The sequence below is a fragment of the Condylura cristata genome, unplaced genomic scaffold (assembly GCF_000260355.1).
Source record: "Condylura cristata isolate star-nosed mole 26May11 unplaced genomic scaffold, ConCri1.0 scaffold00005, whole genome shotgun sequence".
NCBI lineage: Eukaryota > Metazoa > Chordata > Mammalia > Eulipotyphla > Talpidae > Condylura > Condylura cristata.
In genome coordinates, this window is record NW_004567106.1 from 11,297,272 (window position 1) to 11,318,589 (window position 21,318).

Consider the following 21,318-nt stretch of genomic DNA (forward strand, 5'->3'; position numbering starts at 1 on the left):
TAAGTAAGTAAGTAAGTAAGTAAGTAAGTAAGTAAGTAAGTAAGTAAGTAAGTAAGTAAGTAAGTAAGTAAGTAAGTAAGTAAGTAAGTAAGTAAACAGGGCCCTGTCCCCACCCTGGCGGTGACCACATGCTACAGACCCCTCCTGCCCTCCTGACACACTTGCTGCTCCCCCCAGCAGTGCACTTCATTTGTCAGCCTGTTCTGCTTCCCACTCTGTCTTTGGTGAATCCTCTCACCACCTCACCACCCCTGCACCTCTGGACTGTACCCCAGTTCTGTTACATAAGTCTTTTAAGAAAAAGACATAAGGAAACATGGAAAGTTTTTGACCTTATATCTGTCACTATGAGCATGAAAACTTAAAATACCTAAAGACTTCCGAAGATAGGCAGTAATGTTACCTATCTTTAATTTTTGCATATTGTGCAATGAATGTGGAAACATTTGGAAGGTCTGTATAATTCAGTATTTTCCAAATTACCAATGCGTGATGTTGTAAAAATGACACATTTGTGGGTAGAAGATTTATTCAAAGTTTAAAATAGACTCCTGGAGTGTTAATATAATCTAACAAAAAGTTCATTGATGGATGTGTTTTCATGTTCACATTGCCATTCACCTTGAAGAAACTATCAGTTTTGCTGTGGTGGATTATTGATAACTATCCATAATTAAAGAGTCTATTAGAAAAATTACCTTTTTTGGCCACATAGCTATGTCAAGTCAGATTTTGTTCACAATTAGGATATCATAACTTAGTTGACTGCAGAAGAAACTATAAGCAGTGTACATCAAGTAAGTCAGATATTAAGGAGATGTATGAAGATACAAAAGAATCACATCCCTCTTGCTATTCATGTTTGTGTGGGAAAGCATGACTGTTTTTTCTTTTCCTTTCAGGTCCTTTGCTCAAAAACTCTATTCTAGGGTGATATGAACATATCTGGCTGTTTATTCATAAAAAATAAACAAGTAACAAGTGTTGATGCTTTAATTTAAAAAAAATATTTAATTTTCAACATGATTAAGGTGAATAGATACAACCCACATAAACCAAAGCTCGTTGGGGTCCCTGCTAAATTTTAAGGTACCAGGGGATGATGAGACCAAAAGTTTGAACATTATCTACAGTATCCCAGGCAGTTTTCCAGGCCTGACTACTCTTTCTATATTACAATTTCTGATTCCATAATTTACAGTAAAAGATTTAGCGAATCATCTCACATATTTCACCAGTCAACTCCCTCCTCATATTTCTGTAACACTGTTTTTATTGATGGTGAGATATTGTTATAAATATGAACTGATGACTGTGGTCTGATTCTTCTCTTGGCGTCTCCCCCTATGGAAAGAAGCAGTTGTATTTCATGAGAAGACTGGAAGGTGAAAGGAGGTTGTGAAAGATCATATTTCTTACTCATACCGAGTGGCAGATGAAAAGCTCAGTAGCTGATAGTGAAGAACTGACAAGAACAATTGTTTTGAGGCAGGAAAAGAGGACTTGTTTCTAGGTGATTTTTTTTTTTTTCAATGAGTCTGGCAACAGCTGGGCCATGAATTTAAACCTCCTAGGATTCTGGCTTAAGCTGAAAAATATATTTGCATATGCCAGCTTTAGAAATGGAATCTCAAACTTCTGCCAGTGTAGACAACCAAAAGGAAATAGAGATCTATATTGTTCAAAGCTAAGCCTCAGGAGATTTTGTTACTTGCAGCTGTGTAAACAGAACTAAACCCTTTCCTTCTCCTCTATTAGATTCTTGGTCCTAACCAGGACCACCGTACCATGAGAATGTGTATAGAAATGAAAAGGAAAGTGACCACTCTTACTGTGGTGCCAAGAAGAGCTGAAAATGTTCCTTTATGGCCATGTGAGGGGACCAGAAGGAAGTGCCAGGCTCAGAGGGAAAGCCTGGGGAGGTCAGACATGACTGCTGTCTTGTCTTCCCTCCTCAGTATTTGTATTTCCTCTCTCAGGTTTTTTTATTCATACCAGAACTGGGTTGTAGGCAAGAAGTGCGGTTAGTGAGAGGATTCACCAGAGACAGAGTAGGGAGCAGAACAGGCGGATCTACTGAACTACATGGCTGAGGGGAGCAGTGAGAGAGACAGGAGAGGTTTGCTGCGCCATGTGGGTTACCTCCCTGGTTTAGGATTGAACTCAGTGACTGAGTAGCTTGATAGCCCTGAGTCTTTAACCCCTACATGACCAGAGAGGTCCCCTCTCTTACGTCTTTCCTCCATGGACACTTGGCACCAGGGGCCATTTCTGTGAAGGAACGGAAGTAGTAAATTCTTGACTACAGAAGAAATCTGTTCTCTTGCGCTCTTCTCCATCTTCTGGGGGAGGTGGGTATGTTGGGGAGCTGCCCATCTGGGATAGCTTCAGGTATAATTCCTATGTTTAACAGAAAAAATGAAGAATTTTACTACTATTAAAGGACTAGATTTATTTTTTTTTTGAAATTTTATTTTCTTTGAGTTACACCACTGTGACCATATAACCTCTAATTTATAAGCCATTTAGAGTGAGAAGCTCCTTTCATCCATCTGAACTGGACCTTTAAGGGCACAGTTTTTTTTTTTTTTTTTGCTCTGATTATGTTGCTATTCAATCAGTAGTATGTTAAATCTTTATTGTATTTCTCACTGTAATTTTTTTTTAAATGTCTGTAGTGAATGCGGCATGGCAATTTTAAATTAATGTGAAACTAGTCATAGAGCAAAGAATTAGCAAGATAAGAAAAATACTAATAATTATAAGGATAGAAAAAGAGAAGTGGAAGGAGGAAGCAGAAAAGAAGCAGGCAAAAGGGCATTGACTCTTGGATTGTTCATATTTACCAGGCACAATTCTGTGGTCTTTGCTTACATTGATTCATTCAGTTGTTAACTGGCTGAGATTAGAGAGGACTGAAGCAAAAGTTATGAGAACTGTTTGACTTTTGGGAGGATGGTTGGAGGTGAGTTTTAGTAAAGCAAGGGGTTAACAGGTGAGTGAGAACAGGTGGAGATCATGGCTAGGAGGTCAGTACTTGGGAAGGGGGAAGTTGTGGGAATTAGGAGTTGGTGTACAGAGTCCAGGAAACATAGATTAATCCACTTGGATTTTGGTTTACCTGTTATTGACTGGAGGTAATTTGGGAGACAAAAGAGAGAAAACTGGCAAAATGGTAGTCTACTTGGTGATAGTAAAGCTGGAGCATTTGCTGGAGAGCACAAGCTAAGATTTGGAGGTGGGAGAAGCTTGGAAGGATGAATTAGTCCAAAAAAAAAAAAAAAAGGTTACAAAAGAAGGAAGCTCAGAATATTGGAGTCTGTGGGAAGGAACACTGATGACGACACAAATGTACATTAACTGACCCTGGAATGGAGGAAGCTGGGGTGAGATCAGAGGTAATTGTTCTGAAGTCAGGATGCAGTTAAACCTTAGCTGGCGAGTGGAGGTAGAATAGTTGATGAGGCAGGAAATAGACATAAAGCCCAAAGATAGGTCTAGCTACTTGACCCCTTTTCTGTTTGTAAATGACCATCAGCCTTTCCCCCTTAGTTATTAACATAATAGTTTATTTTTACGTCATTTTGAGTATTTTTTCATCTCAGTTGTAATCCCCATGGGCTTCCCATCACCAAATCACCCTGTGGCATCACCATAGTCCAGTGCATTTCCATCCCTCCACTGTTTTTGATCCCATTCCCCACTCCACCTCCACAAAATGTCTCTAGTATATAGCTGTTCATTGTTATTATTATTTTCTCACCTGGTCCGTTATACTCCTGCTATGAGTGAAACCATCTGGTATTTTTCCTTTTCTTCTGGCTTATTTCACTAAGCATGATCTTCTCCAGCTCCATCCATGTTGCTGCAAAAGACATGTGTTTATTTTTTTTGGCTGCAAAGTAATATTCCATTGTATATATGTACCACATCTTTTTAATCCAGTCATCTACTTTTGGGCATTTGAGCTGTGAAACATCAGCTTTTTATGTGCAGGTTACTCTGAGTCTTCTTAAGCTGAGAGCTTCAGAATTGCCATTGCAGTGACCTACATTAGCCATGGGAAGTTCTATAACTCCTTTCCCCCATGCTTTGCTCCTCAACTTGCTTAGTTTGATGTACAAGGAGATTCAGTGGATCAGACAGGGAAGTCCCCCAGGAAAGACTGGGTAGTTCAGTGCCGACATTGTATTTAACATCGCTATTTAAGCCATTTCACTATATGTTAAGGCCCATTCATTTACTCTAATGTGTACTTTCCAAACCCTTTATGAAGCATTCTCTTGAGATTTCGTATTTTGCAGGGGTTGATGCTAAGTGTCTATTTTGGAATAGATCCAAAAAATCAAGAAATGGAAGGGACTGTAGCTGTCTCTAATACTGTGGGCCTACTACCTTTAACAAGTGAGGTGTTATAGGCAACATCACTACTTAATAAAAATTTTTGTAAGTTCCCTTGGTGTTTTCGTTGTTTATTTTTAAAATATTGGCTCTGTGACTAGTAACACCAACTTAAATGACCAGCATTGTCAGATATATTTATCAATTTCAAGAAGACATTTGCCTTTTGGAGAAATGTGCTGAGAATACACCTCACTCCCCACTGGTGAATGAAGTCTTTCACCAGAAAATTACACTATATGCAGGATGTTCTTACTACATGGCTTGTTCCCTTGATGGATTGTGGAAAGGTAAATAAAATAGGATTAATGTGGAGGAAAGAATGAGTTGTCTAAGAAATTTCCACTGACTGATTTCAACTTAGAATGATGCAACTATTTAACTGATTTTTGTCTGATCATGTTTCATTTTGAATGGAAGAAAATATCAAAAACATAAGTTAGATTGACCCACCCTACCCCACCGAAGAAGAATATGTGCAGCTTCTCACACAACTTCTGGAATTAGGTTCTAATTTTCTTCTGTCAAGACTTTTGTCCATTGCCATTTTGCCCATTGTGTCGAAAATTAGTCTTTGTAATCAACTTGACATTTGTCAGTTCTGTGTCTTCTCTTGAGTCAATAAATCAGAAGTCTTAGAGTTCGAGTCCACATTCATCCCTGTCAGCCATTGCTGGAGCTGTAGCAATTTCTTTCTGCCTCCTTTCTGCAGAATGTCAACTCTCTGGCTGGCCCCCGTCCCTGCTGTCTTCCCTCATGTTATCTGCCTGGCTCTGGTAAAACTGAATTTGTGACTCAGATTTAAACAGTACTTTGTAGGTGGATGACTTCAAATTCTGTTCCACATTGAGTTCCATTCAGCTTGTCGCGTCTGTAGTATTGGATCTGCACATTCTTGCTGCCCACAAGTTCCATTGACATCCAAATTGTGACACACCGAAAGTTTTTCATTTCCTTTTCTGCTTTCTCTTCCCAATTTCACAGCCATCCTGTCTCTTTCAAAGTTGAATTGTGCTTCCACAAAAAGCTACTTCTTTCTTCTCGTTTGTGTTCTCTCTCTTCCATGTTTTCTACTTGCCCTCTCTGCATTTGGCTACTAACCCACTGCAGATGCTGTGATCCTGATCGATGCTGTCACCAGCTTCCACAATACCTGCTTTATGGCTGGTTTTTACTCTGTTTTGCAGGAAAAGATGAGAATAGGCTCATATGAATTTCATTTTTCATTTTTCATTGTCCTTTTCAGAAAACTGCTATGATGTCACATTTTTCATTCCACCAAGGGCAATTCTGTTTTCCTAAATCTCCACCAGTTGTCTTTACATTCTTGCCAACTGAAGTTTGTGTTTCTTGGGTTGGGCTCATCTGCATCTCTTGTACTCAACCTGCTATTTCTCTCTTCCACACAACTTTGCATGCCTGTTTCTTTCCTTCCTTTGAACTTCTTGGCTTTACTTGATAACGGGTTCAGACACCACCATATACAAAACTCACTCTGGTCCTCCCTGCCAGATCCTGACTATTTTGTTGTGAGGTTTGTCTGCATATGTCCATTGGGACTCAGAAGAGCTTAGTAGCTTTGAGCATGAACATGTGTATAAACTATGCATTCTTAGGATTTGCTGAAACTCCTAATGTGATGAATAGATTCACAAAATACTCATCTTACTAGATGGCTGATATGAGTGGCAAGTACCTAGAGCTCAGTCTTCTATAAGCCGTTGTCTCAGAAACATCTTCAACCATACCACAGGCCCACAGAGTTGTTGGGTCTCCTTGGAGAAACTTGTTCTGCTCATCTTTGTATTCTGATGTGTTAGAGTGCCTGGATTTAATATTTGTTGAAAAATGAAAATACTCATGAATGGCAGAGATTGACAACTGATTATTGTTGCTGATTGCTACAAATAATTATCTGTAGGAAATACTTGCTACAGATATTTACCATGAACAGGGATGTGAGCAGTGGGGACTGTATTTGTCTGAAAGAGTCTAAGGTTGACTGCATATCCTTTTATTCTTTCTAAAAGGAGCTGGAGGATTTTTCACTACTTTGTATTCTTCAGTTCTTTGCTTTTTTTCACTCTATTATCTACTTTGGGATCTAGTACACATTCATCAGATTGCATGCAAATTATATGCAAATTAATGCACACAATGTAGAATGATAATTGCTTTCCCACCTTTCATTTATGCATTTGGATCAGATGGGGTTTTAATTTCTCAATATTTGCATTTTTGCTAGTGTCCAGTTGGGAGTATAGAAGAGGCAATTATAGTAATTGGTGATCAGTGGGAGTCTTCACCAAGTTCATTTATTTAAAGTTATTTCTGACACCATCTCCATTAATGTTAAAATCAAATCTCATCACAGATTTTTCCCAAGAACTTGCAATGGGTGTTATCTCCCAATTCATAGATCCACAACTTTTGCCTTTAAAAGGGACAGTGTGCCAGAATAAGCAATATTGTACTTAGTATGCAAATGAAAATCTTCTAGAAATAGGGTTGTATTAGTGATGAAATTGTGACAGTTCATGAGGAGTTTTCCAGATAAAGAAGATTAACATGTTTGGTCTTCTGTGGCTGTCTTCCCTGTTGTATATATTAGGCAGATAAAATCTGTGTGCATCCATGCTCAGTGGAGGAATGTTTATTGAGTCCATTGAAATTTGAACAGAGCATGTCTCTAAGGGTTTGTGACAGCCTGTTTTCTTAGTGTGGGAAGAATTGGTCCATTATTGTCTAAATTGGAAGTCATGATGCTGGTGCTTTTATTTATTTTTATTTGTTAAGACACTTGTACAGAAAATGTGTTGCTTTTTCTAAAATAAGTTATTATTCTTCAGACCAGAATATACTAAAATGTTTATTTTCAAATATTTGCATATACATAAAAGATTTTATGTAGAAAGAAACCAGCTTTAACTTAATTTTTTTCTAACACATAGGTTAAGTAACACAGCCTGTTATTGCCATAAAAGCCACATTTTCAAGCTAGATTTCCTTTTGAATGCTTTTTATGATGATAATACAAAAAGGTGATTTTTATATATTCACTATTTTTCTTTTTCTCCAAGGAAACCAACATGTCTGACAAAAGTGACTTAAAAGCTGAACTAGAGCGCAAAAAACAGCGTTTAGCACAGATAAGAGAAGAGAAGAAACGGAAGGAAGAAGAGAGAAAAAAGAAAGAGGTAAATATTAGGTGCTGAATTGTTGGGGGAAAGAAAATCACTTGGTTCTGAGGGGCTGGGCACCAAGAATCCTTTTTGGATGCCAGAATAAAATGAGTAGATATCTGCAACCTTGGTGACTCTCCTCTGCTGTATTCTGACCAGGGGCCACCTACAGGGGAATAGAATATTTTATCCTGAGGACCCCAGACTCAAGATTCAACCTAGATTTGAATAACATCCTCACAGTGGCTGCGATTATCTCTTTTGTTAGAAATTCCTTAGTTTTCCTGTCTCTCAATTTCCCATCCTAAATATGGGAGTAGCCATTCATACCATGGGGCTCTCAGTGGTATCTTGGATATAGTTGGTGCTTAGTATTAGTTTTCAGAAAGTTTTTTTTTTTTTTAACCGTCACCCTGACATATTGTAAGGAAATGGAAAATAATGTAAATGGATCTATGTCATATACATTTTGCATTTTTCAGGGCAATTAAGAAGCGCAGATCTGGTCAAGCTGCATTTCCCTCCACTGGGGTGAGCAAGGGGCAAGGGAGTACTGTACTCAGTAGCTTCTAATCCATAGACCTAGAAGAAATATGAGATGTTAAAACTAGAATAAATTTGGAGGCCTTCCATTGAGACCTCTCTTCATGTCAGCCATGCAGCAGAAACCCAGTCGTGAAATATAGCGTCTCCCCTGCCAGACTCTTCCCAACTCAGTGCCTTGCTGTCATATCATGCTTTCTTCTACAATCTGTAGCCAACAAATAATTTATTTGTAGTTTTCCAATTCATTTTGGCAGTGTAAAAATATCTCACATCTTGTACAAAAACCAGATGCCAAAAGATAATTTTGAATTATCTTCTAGGATGGAAACTTTGTATTGTGTGATACAGGAGTGTGTCTAGAAGCCAGACCTGCTTCCCTGCTCCCTGTTTCTTTTTCTTACAAAGATTTATTTATTTATGCATACAAAACTGGGGTACAAGCCAGAGGTGCAGGGGCAATAAGAGGCTTCACCACAGACAGAGTGGGGTGCAGAACAGGCAAATTGATGAAGTACACTGCTGAGGAGTGCAATGGTGGGGTTAGGAGAGGTCTGCTGGATCATGTGGATCACCTTTGGGGTGGGGACTGAACTTACACTGAAGTGGCTATTGGCTCACTTGCAGTGCTGTGTCCTAACCTGTTGCACCACCAGGGAGAAACTCGGTGTTTCTTTAAGGAAAAAATGAAGGTATTTTGATGCCTTACAAACCAAATAAGTGTTGTTTCAGATTATAAGGCTAGGCATCAAGGTAACAGACAATTATTTTCCACAAAGTAAAACATAATTACAGCTCCACTGTAGCCTTGGCATCTCTGGCTCTCTGTATCTTTACACTTTGATTGATGTTATAGTTTATTTGTCCTTGGCCGTGTTCATAATGCTTTCCTCTGGGAGATCTTTGCTGTTACATATGTAGTCTTTGCTTGAAGTAGAGGTGAGAATTGACAAGAAATGGCCATTCATTTCCATGCCAAGCCAAGAAAAGCATTAAGTTATTATGCTTTCTTTCCTTCAAATGTCAACACTTACTGTAGTTTTAAAGCACCTGTTATCCTTTACTAATAACCCGTTTCCTTTAAAACTGACATTCTAATATCCAACTTGAATTTCATAGAATTACTGCAAAATGTGATGTGATATGGGAATTCTGGTTCTAAATTATACTGTCTGCTTCATCTTTGTCATTTTACACATTTGGGGGGAAATTACAGGCAAACAACACTGATCAAAATGACCACCCTTTAAACAAAAAGAACAAGCTATACCAAGCAGCCTTGCTGATGGCGGTGTGACTTGGTTACACTGCAAACAGAACCCTGGGGGATTTGGGACAGCAGATGGTGGGGTGTGTAGCACCTAGACCCTACTTACTCTAGACCTTCTACTTAGTTCTGCAGTTAAAATCCCACAGTCTTCATTTTCTTATTTCTACGCTGACCTAGTAGTCTAAACTGTGACGTCCTGACCTGCTCCGGTGACAATGCAGTGTTCTATTTTACCTTCTCGAAGTTCCTGATTCAGAAGACCAAATGACAGGGCCTCACTGGTCTATATCATCTTTACATCCGGACCTTCTGCGAACCCATCTTCTCCAGTGGTTCAGTCTCAGCACTATTTGTATACTGGGATGACTTGGTTTGTTCGGAAACTGGTGCTGTAAGGCACAGAAGACTGTGGATTCACTGGTTATGTATAAAGGCTTTAGAGCTGAATGTGACTGGCAGTGACCTTGTATGAATAGATGATCTTTTGAACCTGTTTGCTTTCTGTAAAATGGGACAGATTTGTGCCTTTGTAGGGAGTTCTGTGAGGAACCAGGAAGACACTGTAGAGGCATGAAAAGATATAGAGGAACTGCTCAGTAAGATACAAGTTGCCCTGGCCCTGAGACGGGCTTCCAGAGTAGGAGAATGGGACCCCACAGACCAGCTGCTCAGATTTGTCAGGGTCCCTGCTGATGAAGCCATTTTCCCAAAATACCCCATTTTCAGAGGGCCTTAGAACTCAAGTTCCCTAATTTTCTGGGACTATTGCATTCTATTGCTAAAACAAGCAAACAAACAAAAACTGTGGAGATAATCTATTCTGATACCCTTGTATCAGTAGAGGAAAGTGGGCCCCAGAGGTCTAAGCTTGAGGGCTCTCTTACTTTATCTCCGTCTCAAGAGCCCCCTCTTCTAACCAGTTGTTCAAATCAAAAATGTGCTTTCACCATCTCCTTCCCCAACTTAAAATGCTCACTAGGTTCTGTGCAGACATAGTATTCTCTTCGCACTCTATTGCTTTTCTCCCTAATATCTACATCCCAGCCTGATTCAGCTATTGACTGGGAGTTTGCAAATATTATCTTGCTCTTGTTCATTTCACCTTCTTCATCAACTTTCCTTTGCCTGGCTGTTAACTAGATGTCTTACAGTTTCTCAAATATCACTTCCTATAAGAAGTCCTCTGTGCTATCTTTCTGTTCTTGTGACTGGGTTAGCCTTCTACACTCTCCTTGACCTACACTCTCCTTGACCTACACTCTCCTTGCCCTACACTCTCCTTGGCCTACACTCTCCTTGACCTACACTCTCCTTGACCTACACTCTCCTTGACCTTACAGTTAGCACAGATCATTCTGTTTGCCACTTCACTTGTCTTTTTAAACAATAGCTAGCACAGATCACCTAGTAGGACTTTAATCCTGGATTACAGAATGAATGAATAAGAGGACACGGGAACTAGTCAAGGCAGGTTTGTGATGCTGATTACAGCCTGTCTAGGCATCTGGAAATCTTTTCTACAAATTCCTTAGAATCTTCAGATGCCGAGTCTGTGGGATCCTAGGCACTGTCATTAATGCCTAGTTTAAGATTTTTTTCCCCCTAGTTTTTTGTTTGTAGAAAGTTAAACTCAGCTTCAATATTATAGGTTTGATTTTTGTAAACTTTACTTAGACTTAAATTTCAAATAAAACAAATAAGTTTAGAATAAAAAAGGAACTAATATTCTAAATGCTGATCTGAGTGACTATTTTTGCCATGACAGAAAACTGGTGCGAATTAGGACCACCCGGTTTGATTGTCTCCACAGAATCCAGAAAACTCCTTACGTGTATAAAATTACCGCTCTCTGCTCCTTTGGATGTAATTGCTTTCTTGGTTGTGGTATTTTGAATGAAACCTGATTTTAAAATAAATATCGTGGCTACCATTTAAGATGCAGACCTGATTTCATGAAAAACTGGCCTCAGTGCAGTGAGTGGTTCTTACTGGAGGCCACCGTGAAGTTTGGTCCTGTCCTTGGCTTTCTGCCAAGTAGCTGTGAGCTGGGGTGGCCAGAGGTTTCCTGGCCTGTCCTCGCCAGTTTCTCTAATAACCATGAAACTGTCTTTGGAAAAGTGACTGACAATTCTCAACTGACAAATTTTATTTTTCTGAATATCCTTCTGGATCTCGGAGATGATTGTTCTTCATAAATAGAAATATCCCTCGCTGGGGAAGACACCTAGCATGTTTTTACTTACTAGTACTGTGAAATTACTCCTTACTGAGTCATTAAATTATAATAAAACTCTATAGGATTAATATGGGGAAAATCAAGTTTCCTGATGGGACGCTTTTATAGCTGTTGTGGGTAAGAGCACTTTGTTCAATTTATGGTGTTAATTGTAACAGGTGATCAAAAAACAGGGACTGTCTTTGTTTCCAATAAACCTCAGTTATCTCATTTTGCATTTTTCATGGTCAATGTTAAGTGTTTTCCTAAGCTTCTGCTATATCTAGATATCCATTTTCCTTACTGATATGTGATTATATTGCCTGTTTCATTAAAAATTTAGAAGATGAAAGGTAGCTAATGATTTGTAGCTGCAACTTGTATTGTGAGAGTGACATTTAAATCTCTTACACTTGCACAGTGAATGGTTATCTATGTGGACCTGTAATTTACCCTCTGGTATGTTTCTTGACTGCTTAATGATTAAAATTGGAATAAATCTAAAAAAAGATTTTCTTTCTGCATGGAACATATGTAATGAAAACTTTCTAGGTAGTATGTCCTAAGATTATTTACAAAGAAATTATTAGGAAGATCTTTTTCTGTTCATTTTTTTATCTGAGCACTCAGTTTCATCACCATGTACTTTGCTGTCCTTCACATTTTTTTGCTGAAAGGGTGAAGGAAGTTAAAGATGTGTTGTTGCTAGGATATAGAAATGACTATTGTGAGAATTGGGCGAGTGAAAATCAAAATGATTCCTTCTAACAGTGCTTTTGTAAAAAGACTCTCTGACGGGGTATGGTTGGTAGAAGTCGCCACATATAATGTATAACCCCAAGGTTCAGATTGAATTCCTAAGATGAACTCAGCTTCTTGAAGCATTTTAATTTGTATTTCAGCAGCTGCCTTGGTGATCCTTTTTTCTTCTATTTTCATTCCTGTCTACCCTTCCTTTTATTATTTAAATGATCTGGGTTTATAACCCTGTACATGGTTTAGAAGTATATAGAATTGCCCCCTTCAGGTCCCGCCACCATACCACCCACTACCATCTTCCTCTTAACTTTGACAAAAGTGAATGTTGACTGAGAAACTCACTCTGCTACATCCCTTTTCTCATCTTAGTTCTGTCTTTACTTCTTTCGTATGTATAAACTTTGAACTTGCTCCTGTAGTTCAGATGTTAACACTGGAAAATTGTGTGTGTGTGTGTTTTAAGATTTATTTATTTGTGCATATAGAACTGAGGTGCAGGGGTGGTGAGAGGATTCACCAGACAGAGTGGGGAGCAGAACAGGCAGATCATTGAAGTACACTGCTGAGAGGAGCAGCAGGCAGGTCAGGAGAGGTCTGCTGTGCCATGTGGGTCACCTCCAGGGTGGGGATTGAACTCATGCGAAAGTGGCTTTAGCTTCTTAGTGCTGTGCTATAATTTGCTGTGCCACCAGGGAGGGCCCAATAGTGTGAAATTTAAGGGCTTCACTAATAGAGCTTGTACTACATTTCAGAACCTGGATTAATGTGAGGCTATCTAATATCCACAAGCAGTTTCAGCAGCCCTTAGTTGCCCCCGTAATATGGCAGTCTACTCTCTAACAATGTAGAGGCTTCACAATTTTTAAATTTTGAGTCCAGGGTTAATAAGCAAAAGTGTTGAGCTGAGCTTTGTGTGCCAAAATGCATTTAGCTTATAGTCGGTGTGTAGGTTACCATCTGGGAGAAAGTCAAAAGTTGCAAAATCTTTCTGCTTTCGATGCCACAATGCCAGTGATGCATCCTGGCTTTAAATGGCCTCTGTAACTCTAAAGGGGTGGATGTGCCTGATATGGTGCCCAACTTGTCCTGGGGAGGAAAGTGGGTCTGATAATAGAATAGTTAATTTTTTTGAAAAGCTGTAAGACCTTTCATTACCATAACTTCACAAAGTTTAATTGTGAGCTAACTGCAATATCAAAGGATATTGTTATGTTTCAGATATGGGCAAATGCATAGGTAGTTACTACTATGCTGTGAATAAAGAGCCCTGAATGTCACATTACCTCTGAATGTCTCAAACGTGTGTTTTAATTGGTTACTATCCTATCACAGCAAAGTGCACACAGATTCTTCTTTTTTATAGATTGCTTAAAATTTATTTTCTAACACTGTTCACTTTTGTACATATTTGATTTCCCCCCTCAGATGTAGTTGCTATAAATCTCCCACCACACATCACCCATAAACCATCACCTTAGTCCCTTGTCAAATTGCACACAGATTCTTTCAGAAGCTCAGGCACAGTTTTTGAAAGGAACCTCCCTGAAGTGACTTTTTATTCAGTATGCTTCTATACAATTTTCTTCTTCAAGTCAACATATTTAATGAAAGGCTAGGAAAATCAGAATCAAGTAATAAGGCTTTCATCATTATTGTTTACATACTTTAACAAACATTTATCCTGATGTATTTTAGGCTGTGGTAAACTTAGATTGCTGATACAAATAATGTATTTTTACAAATAAATGTATCTTTTAGGCAGATGGCAATAATCCTTTATTTGCCTAATCTCAAACATGTGGTATGAATATTACTACAAACATATACTCATCAAAAAACTGATACTATGTCATTCAGAAGGGACAAGGAGGTCAAAACAAATTCTTGTCCCAGTCAGAAATACTTCGCTTTGGTGATTTCTTCAAACACTGGGTAAGAGAAACTTTCAGACCATGTGATAAATGCAGTAAAAAAACTTTCAACTAAAAGAGAAAGTATTGGTTAATAAGTATTAAATAAAGCAGTTAACACATTTTTCATCCTTGTAACATGATTATATTTATTTAGGATTTTACCTGGCATTGCCTACACACATTTACCATTTTCAGTTTCAGCCAGAAGCATGCATTTAGTTCTGTAACTGACTTTTGTTACCAACCTCTCCTTTTCTTAGGCTGATATGCAGCAAAAGAAAGAACCTGTTCAGGATGACTCCGATCTAGATCGCAAACGCCGAGAGACCGAGGCCCTGCTGCAGAGCATTGGAATATCTCCGGAGCCCCCTCTAGGTACCTGGCACGCTCTGCCTTACTGCTTATCTAATTTGACTTATGCGGGGTGTATGTACCATGTCTAGCGCTTACTATTTTTTTAAGCCCTTATTTTTATAATTTAAGAAATTCCTTGGCTTATGGTATACTTACTTTGGGAGCTGAGGTGGTTAAGAGGCAATAGGAGAACAGGTTGTAGGGTTGTTAGCTGCTTGTTGACTGGTTATGTGGTCAGTCTTCCCTGCTCTGTTACTGTTAGAATGTTTTATTCTTAATTAAATGTAAAGTTGCCATATGGTGAATATAAGGATTCTTGGATTTTTTTTTCTGAAAATGTTCATTTCCATTGCTGAATCCTAGCTTCTCTTTGCCAACCCAAATACCATGAATCTGGTTATGAATTTCATAATCACTACAGGCATCGAGCTCTTCCATAATGAAAGCAGAATATTTGATCAGAAAATTGAAAAGAAGCTTAAAATGGTGATAGATCAGCTGCTAAGTAATAAGTGTATATCCAGTTGATCTTATTGTATGTCTTGGTTATATTACTAATCACCATGACAACCCTCCTTCAACTCATTCATTCCTAGCTAATTGCTCATGAACTCATTTATCACTAGGGTTTGAATATTGAGCTGTTTTATTGTTTGTGTTAAAGGTAATTTGTACATTATGTGTTTATCCAGTCACTTAATGCTATATCTCTCATGTAAAGTTATTTTATTTTGTTTTATGTATTTGCTTTACATATACTTCAGAGTAACCCTAGGGTGTCTATAAAACTATATGATAGCAGGGAGAGAGAGAGAGATTTTAAAATAAGACACAAATAGGCACAATATCAGTTCTTTTAAAAATGGCTTGTCTTTTAATTCCATCATTGGATTTTATATTAAAATAAATTTCCATTTATTTCTACAGTTACTTAAACTAAGGCTAAAGATAACATCATATATAATAAAATGGCAAGGGTTTGTATCAATATAAAAAGAAAAAGATCAATATACACCTGTAAATTTAAGGATAGATAAATATAATTTAACCCAGACACACAAAATTTAAACACCATGAACAACATTTATACTCAACTTCAATTTATATAGGTGAAATCATGTCTAACAATGATATAATAACCCTGATAAGATGTTGGATATTTTATTTTACTTCTTTATGATTTGGAATATGTAACCTATGGCACATTTGATGGGCTTGCTTTGAGGTGCTGATGCACCTTTTGTACTTAGTTGATCTTCAATATAAATTAGACACTTAGAAATCCATTACAGTTTTGCCTCAAAAAGATCTTTGAAGTTCTGTTACAGTGTGAGCACTGGTTAAACGCAGCAGTAGTGTGTTCTAATCTCTCTTTTCTACATAAAGCCAACATTTAAACCTTAAGATCAAAATAGTTAAATATCCCTAAACCATGACTAAATTCTAAGCCATCCTGCCATGGGACCCTGGCAAAGGTGGACCCCATTTTCAATTTTCATCCATCTCTCTCACATACCCTCTGACTTACTGCTGAGGTAATCAGTAAATGAACAGCGAGACACATGAAAAGTCCTAGTTTCTTGACAGATCTGCCATTGTGTTATAGGATTTAGACAAAACAGTTAAACTCTTTACCCTATTAAATAAATAAAAGGAAATTGCACTTGATTGAAACCAAATGGGTTCTACAGTATGCACTGACATTTCTTTCTGCCCATCTGGCTTCTCTGGCGTGTGTGATACTGAAAACTAGTTGAATTCATCTGGCCTGGGGCCATCTTGGCCATCTGATGCAGCCTCTATCTGAAGGACATTTGGCTTGTATCTGATAGAGAAAAGGATAGAGAAAAAAATACATTTGCATTTCCTTTAGCATTTTTATTACCCACATGCCCCGATTTTCAGCTTTCACTGACCTCAATTTTTGAACTTGTTTCTCCTGTCTTCAGAATGAAGTTTACTTATGTGCCCATAGCAGTGCCTCCCAGAGCTACGGGAGGCAAAAAGAAAAAAAAGAAAAAAAAAAAAATCCCAAACACAGTAAATAGTACAATGGGATGGAACTATTAATTAAATGTAAAAATAAAGCAGCCTGGCATTTTCTTTTGTTTGGAAAGAGATTTTTAAATTACCAGGTTCAGCGTTTACCCTGTCTTTGTCACTGAGTCTCAGAGCAAATACAGTTTATCCTCCACTGACAATAGCTTTCCCACAAATGCAGACATACAGCAGATTTGATTGTTACTCCTTGGTCATTTAAAAGCACTCAGAATTCATTTTTTTATAATCTTTGAAAGTTTTATAGACACCTCATCTTACTTTTCAATAGGTCACATCGATACTAACAAGTAAACTGGAGAACTGGAATTTTCTAGGGATCATTAACCACAGGAGAGATATTTGATTTAAATTAATTGAATAACTCGCGTCTCCATTTTTTTGTTGTTGTTAAGGTCGATGTGACCTCAGAATCTCCAAATTAATTCTAACTTCATTTGAAGTTTTTATTTCAAAAATGTAAAAAATTCACTGGACTTTCTTCCTTTTCTTTCCTTTTTTTTTTTTTTTTCTTCTGTATCCCATCTTAATCTCTCCTGACCACGTAACCACTTTAATTTGGGCCCATTTGTTTTGATTTATCTGACACTGCTCTTCCCCAGTGCAGCCGCTGCATTTTTTAACATGGGATACCTGTTATTTTCATTATTTAGTCCCAACCCCTATGTCTCCCTCTTCGAAATCAGTGAGCACTCCCAGTGAAGCTGGAAGCCAAGACTCGGGTGACCTGGGACCATTAACAAGGTAAGAATTGTCCCTTTACAAAGGATGGTGGAATGTTAATGATGCAAAATCCCAAAACTTTGAGACTTACCACTCCATTGTCAAATACGCATGTGTCTGCACAGTCACTAGGTTTCAGTTTATGGTGGCTTATTATCTTTCGTGGTATAGCAATGCTTTTGAACACTAAAATTTAAATGTTAAAAGTAGTGTGGCCAGATTTGGCCTCTGGCTGGTGATTTGTGACTTCTCTCAATGACTCTTCATTTTAAAAAAAAAATCACAAAACATTTTAATAAATTTTGAAAGAAAGGATAAGTTATCCACAGCACTGCCACTCAAACAGCAGCCTTTGGCTTGTCTATGTATCTTTTATCTCTTGTCTCCCTCTTTACTTTTGTACATTTCTTGTTAGTGTATTTACTGGGGGGAAGGTATAGAATTTTGCATTAGACTTTTTCATATATACATTATCATAGCATTTTCTACTGAAAGAGCATTGTTTCCATCTAGTTTTAGGAAATTTTGGTACCAAAATATATGAAAATAAGAATCATCTAGTACTAGCCTGAGTTTTTTTTTTTTTGTCTTCCCAAGCCAACATGTAAGACTGGAATTACCTCATCTGCCTGTTGGTGTGTTTCAGACTCAAGTATTTCATTTCCATAGACCTTTTAAAAACAGTGGACACTGCTTTGAATTTGAAGGAAAAAAATGAAAGTATAGGTTTTTGCTGGCACCAGGCTGTTTTATTTTAGCAAATCACCTCTGTGATTTGGGGCAACACACGTCTGCTCTCATCTTTTGCTTTGAACACTTCAAAAGGTCTTGAGGGGAGAAAAGTACTAATAACACAGTTATGTAAGATCTAAAAGAGCTGGAATTGTATACTCACATTGCTTAGGGGTCCACTGGCCTATCATTAAGATAATATAGTGACCTGTTCAATACAGTGATGGCGTTGTGGCATTGATGCTTAGCTTCAAGGTGCTTGGCAGCATTAATTCTATTACTGACTTCACAGTTGATGAGCCCTTTTGAAGACTTCGTAGAGAAGGCTGCCTGCACTTTTAGCATTCTTAGGACAGCAGCAATTATTCCTTCTCAGGGAACATCATTCTTCATTTCTTCTCCCTTATGTGATTTTTTCCCCCCTAAAGTTAATGAATCACTCTGGAGGAGGTGCTATCTGCTCCCACCCTATATAGCCTTGGTTCTCTATAGGAATATTCTGACAAGGAAGGCAACTAGAAGTCAATGAGCAAATCCCTTGTTAAGTGCTATTTTCAGAGGAATAAAAGAAAGGTGACATTGTGGAAATGATGATTTTCAGAAAAACTAAGCACAAAGCTTGCTTTAGGAAACTTTTGAACTTGTGTGGAACTTTAGGATTTATGATAGCCTAGTAAATCTTTTCTTTGTTTTGAACTTAGAAAAAATCTGTGCAAATTCATTTTGTGTTTCAATGGATACGAGAAATAAGTGGCAGAAACTGTTAAATATTTTAATTTTCAAAATCCCACTTGGAATGTCATTTTTGTAGGAGAAACATTTTTGAAAACACCTACTGTTAACTTGAATGTCATCAAGCATGAGCCTGGGAAATGACCTTGGTAAATCCTAAGAATATAACTCTAAGCATGCCTATGTGTATAGAATTTGTAGTCTTCAAATATGCAAAGTCTTTCTGAAGATAATTTAGGAATCAAATTAACACATCTCATCACACTTAAAGGTACACATTAAATTTTCTTACTCATTTGCCAAAATTTAAACCAAAGCTAAAATTTTCTTTAGTCACAATTGTAAACATTTCTTATATAACTCCTGTAAAATTACAAATAGATGTATTAAGTGTATTTTGTTACAGAGAAAAGGTTAAAAGAATGCTTTTTAAAAATTGAATATAATAATTCCTTTATTGATAATTAGAGCAATTGTGTAAAAATTTTAAAATGAATAGAAAGCAGAAATATGTAATCAATTTTTAATTACACTAGTATGATCTAAATTTTAAACCTTTTAAAACTTAGAATCTCTGTTTGCAGTTTCTGCTTTTGTTATAGCCTGCTTCTCATTTATAGTTAACATTTGTGATATTTTTCTCTTTTGATAGCTTGATAGAATCAATTAGTCATTTCTCAGTTAATCATATTAGGCCAAGAACAATCCATTTTATTAACAAATCATTTTAAAGACTAATTTTACTTATACATAGAGTGAAAAAAGTCCTAATTTTTCTCTATGCAACTTGAAGTCACACAATTTAAGAAGACTCTACTATGCTGTGATGATTTGGATTGTTCCAGAGACTCAAGAATATTTTCAAATAGAAAATGTGTTAACATTTTAGCATATATAAGAAGGTTAAAGAGGGAAAAGTAGTATTTGTAGTATGTACTTAAATGGTACTTGACAAATTTAAATATTTATTCCTGTTTAAAATAGAAATAGAAATAGTTTAAAATAGAAACTAGAAATAAAAATATTCTTAATTTTTGAGAATATTAATCTCAAGCCAATAGCCTGCATCTTTTATATGTGAGTGACCATGTATGTGAAGTCCTAAAAAAAAAAATGACTTATATAGAGTTGAATACATGTTTTTCTACTTTGGAAATGACCAGAGATATTAAGTTGTGTCTCTATTGTAGATTTTGATAATAGTTGAATGAATAACTGTTATCCTACTTCTCACAGATTAAAAACACTAAGGAATAGAGTAATTTTCTCAGGTTTACGCAGGACATATCTATGGCACTGGTTATAACCTAAGCAGCTTGATTCAATTTTCTGCAACTTCTCTATCTGTACCCTACACTGTTTCTAACAACAGTTGATACAAGTGAGATATAATCTACTCACAAATTTATTGTTGGATTAAACTAATTAATGTCTGTAAAGCACCTGGAAAGGAGTCTCACCTATAGTAAGTTTTTGTATATGTAAGATATTCATTGGATAGGTAAAATCGGCTAGCTATTAATATTAAGGGTAGGTGTTTTAGCTGTTCTGTTTTCCTATTTTTCCAATGGGAAGAGATTTTTTTCCAGATATTCATAAAATATTTTTATCTTTTTCAAATTTGATAAGCATGCCTATATCTTCATCTAGGTACTTATGTAAAAAATGTTGGCCATGACACAACCAAGGACAAATGTTTATGTCCCTAGAAGCTGGGTTGCCTAATCCTTGATTACTAACCTCCGGGTAGTTACGCAGAAATGACTCTAGATAATACCCTTTCATTCCCCTGGATGGCTCACAAAGGACTCTGTTCTAGGCTCATCCTAGTTTTAGCTGACATTCATTAGGTTTTCCAGTGACAAAGATAAATTAGAGACTGTAATAACCTGCAGAAACCTTGGAAATTGTATGGACCTCATAAAGTTCACCTGGACACAGGGGAAGACTACAGTCTGTCCCACACATGATTTAAGGGAGAAAATTTTCAAAATGATTTCAAAGATAGCTTGCCTCAATGTGATAACATTTTGTACGATCTCCTGTTATGGAAATAACCTATTCATAACATCCTGAACAAATTAGTCAAAGAGGGAGATTGCTGATGTTTGTCTGTGGTGAGAAGGGATGGTGGTGCTGGATGGTGGTAGTAAGAGAAGGGATTTCTTTTATTTTTTAATCATCTATGATCTTAACAAAATAATTAAGTCTTACTTTCCTATCAAGTAGGACATTCAAGCCACCTCCACATATTTTATTTTTAATGCTGTCCATGAATTTATGCAATTAGAAAAGCTGGACAAGCAAATATAAGAAATCCCTGTTCCTATCCTAGACATTAGCACTCTAACACCTTAGTGTGTGTTCTTTGTCATAGTATATAGGTTATTATACATATGACAAATGGTGTACTGTACAAACTATTGAACTTTTCTA

At 37.2% G+C, this 21,318-nt stretch overlaps 1 protein-coding gene across 17 annotated transcripts in view; it reads left to right on the top strand.

Annotated features, from left to right (window-relative positions):
• DYNC1I1 (dynein, cytoplasmic 1, intermediate chain 1) overlaps nucleotides 1-21,318 on the top strand; it is a 312,504-nt gene that overhangs the window by 29,073 nt on the left and 262,113 nt on the right. For 8 of the 17 annotated variants that reach the window (XM_004676705.2, XM_012720843.1, XM_012720836.1 and 5 more), the window contains 3 exons: nucleotides 7,482-7,598; nucleotides 14,544-14,658; nucleotides 17,298-17,439. In XM_004676705.2, coding sequence (XP_004676762.1) covers nucleotides 7,491-7,598; nucleotides 14,544-14,658; nucleotides 17,298-17,439 — 365 coding nt within the window. In that variant the 5' untranslated portion in view covers nucleotides 7,482-7,490. The remainder of the gene's footprint in view (nucleotides 1-7,481; nucleotides 7,599-14,543; nucleotides 14,659-17,297; nucleotides 17,440-21,318) is intronic. The other 9 variants (XM_004676707.1, XM_004676709.2, XM_012720838.1 and 6 more) reach the window with 2 other exon arrangements.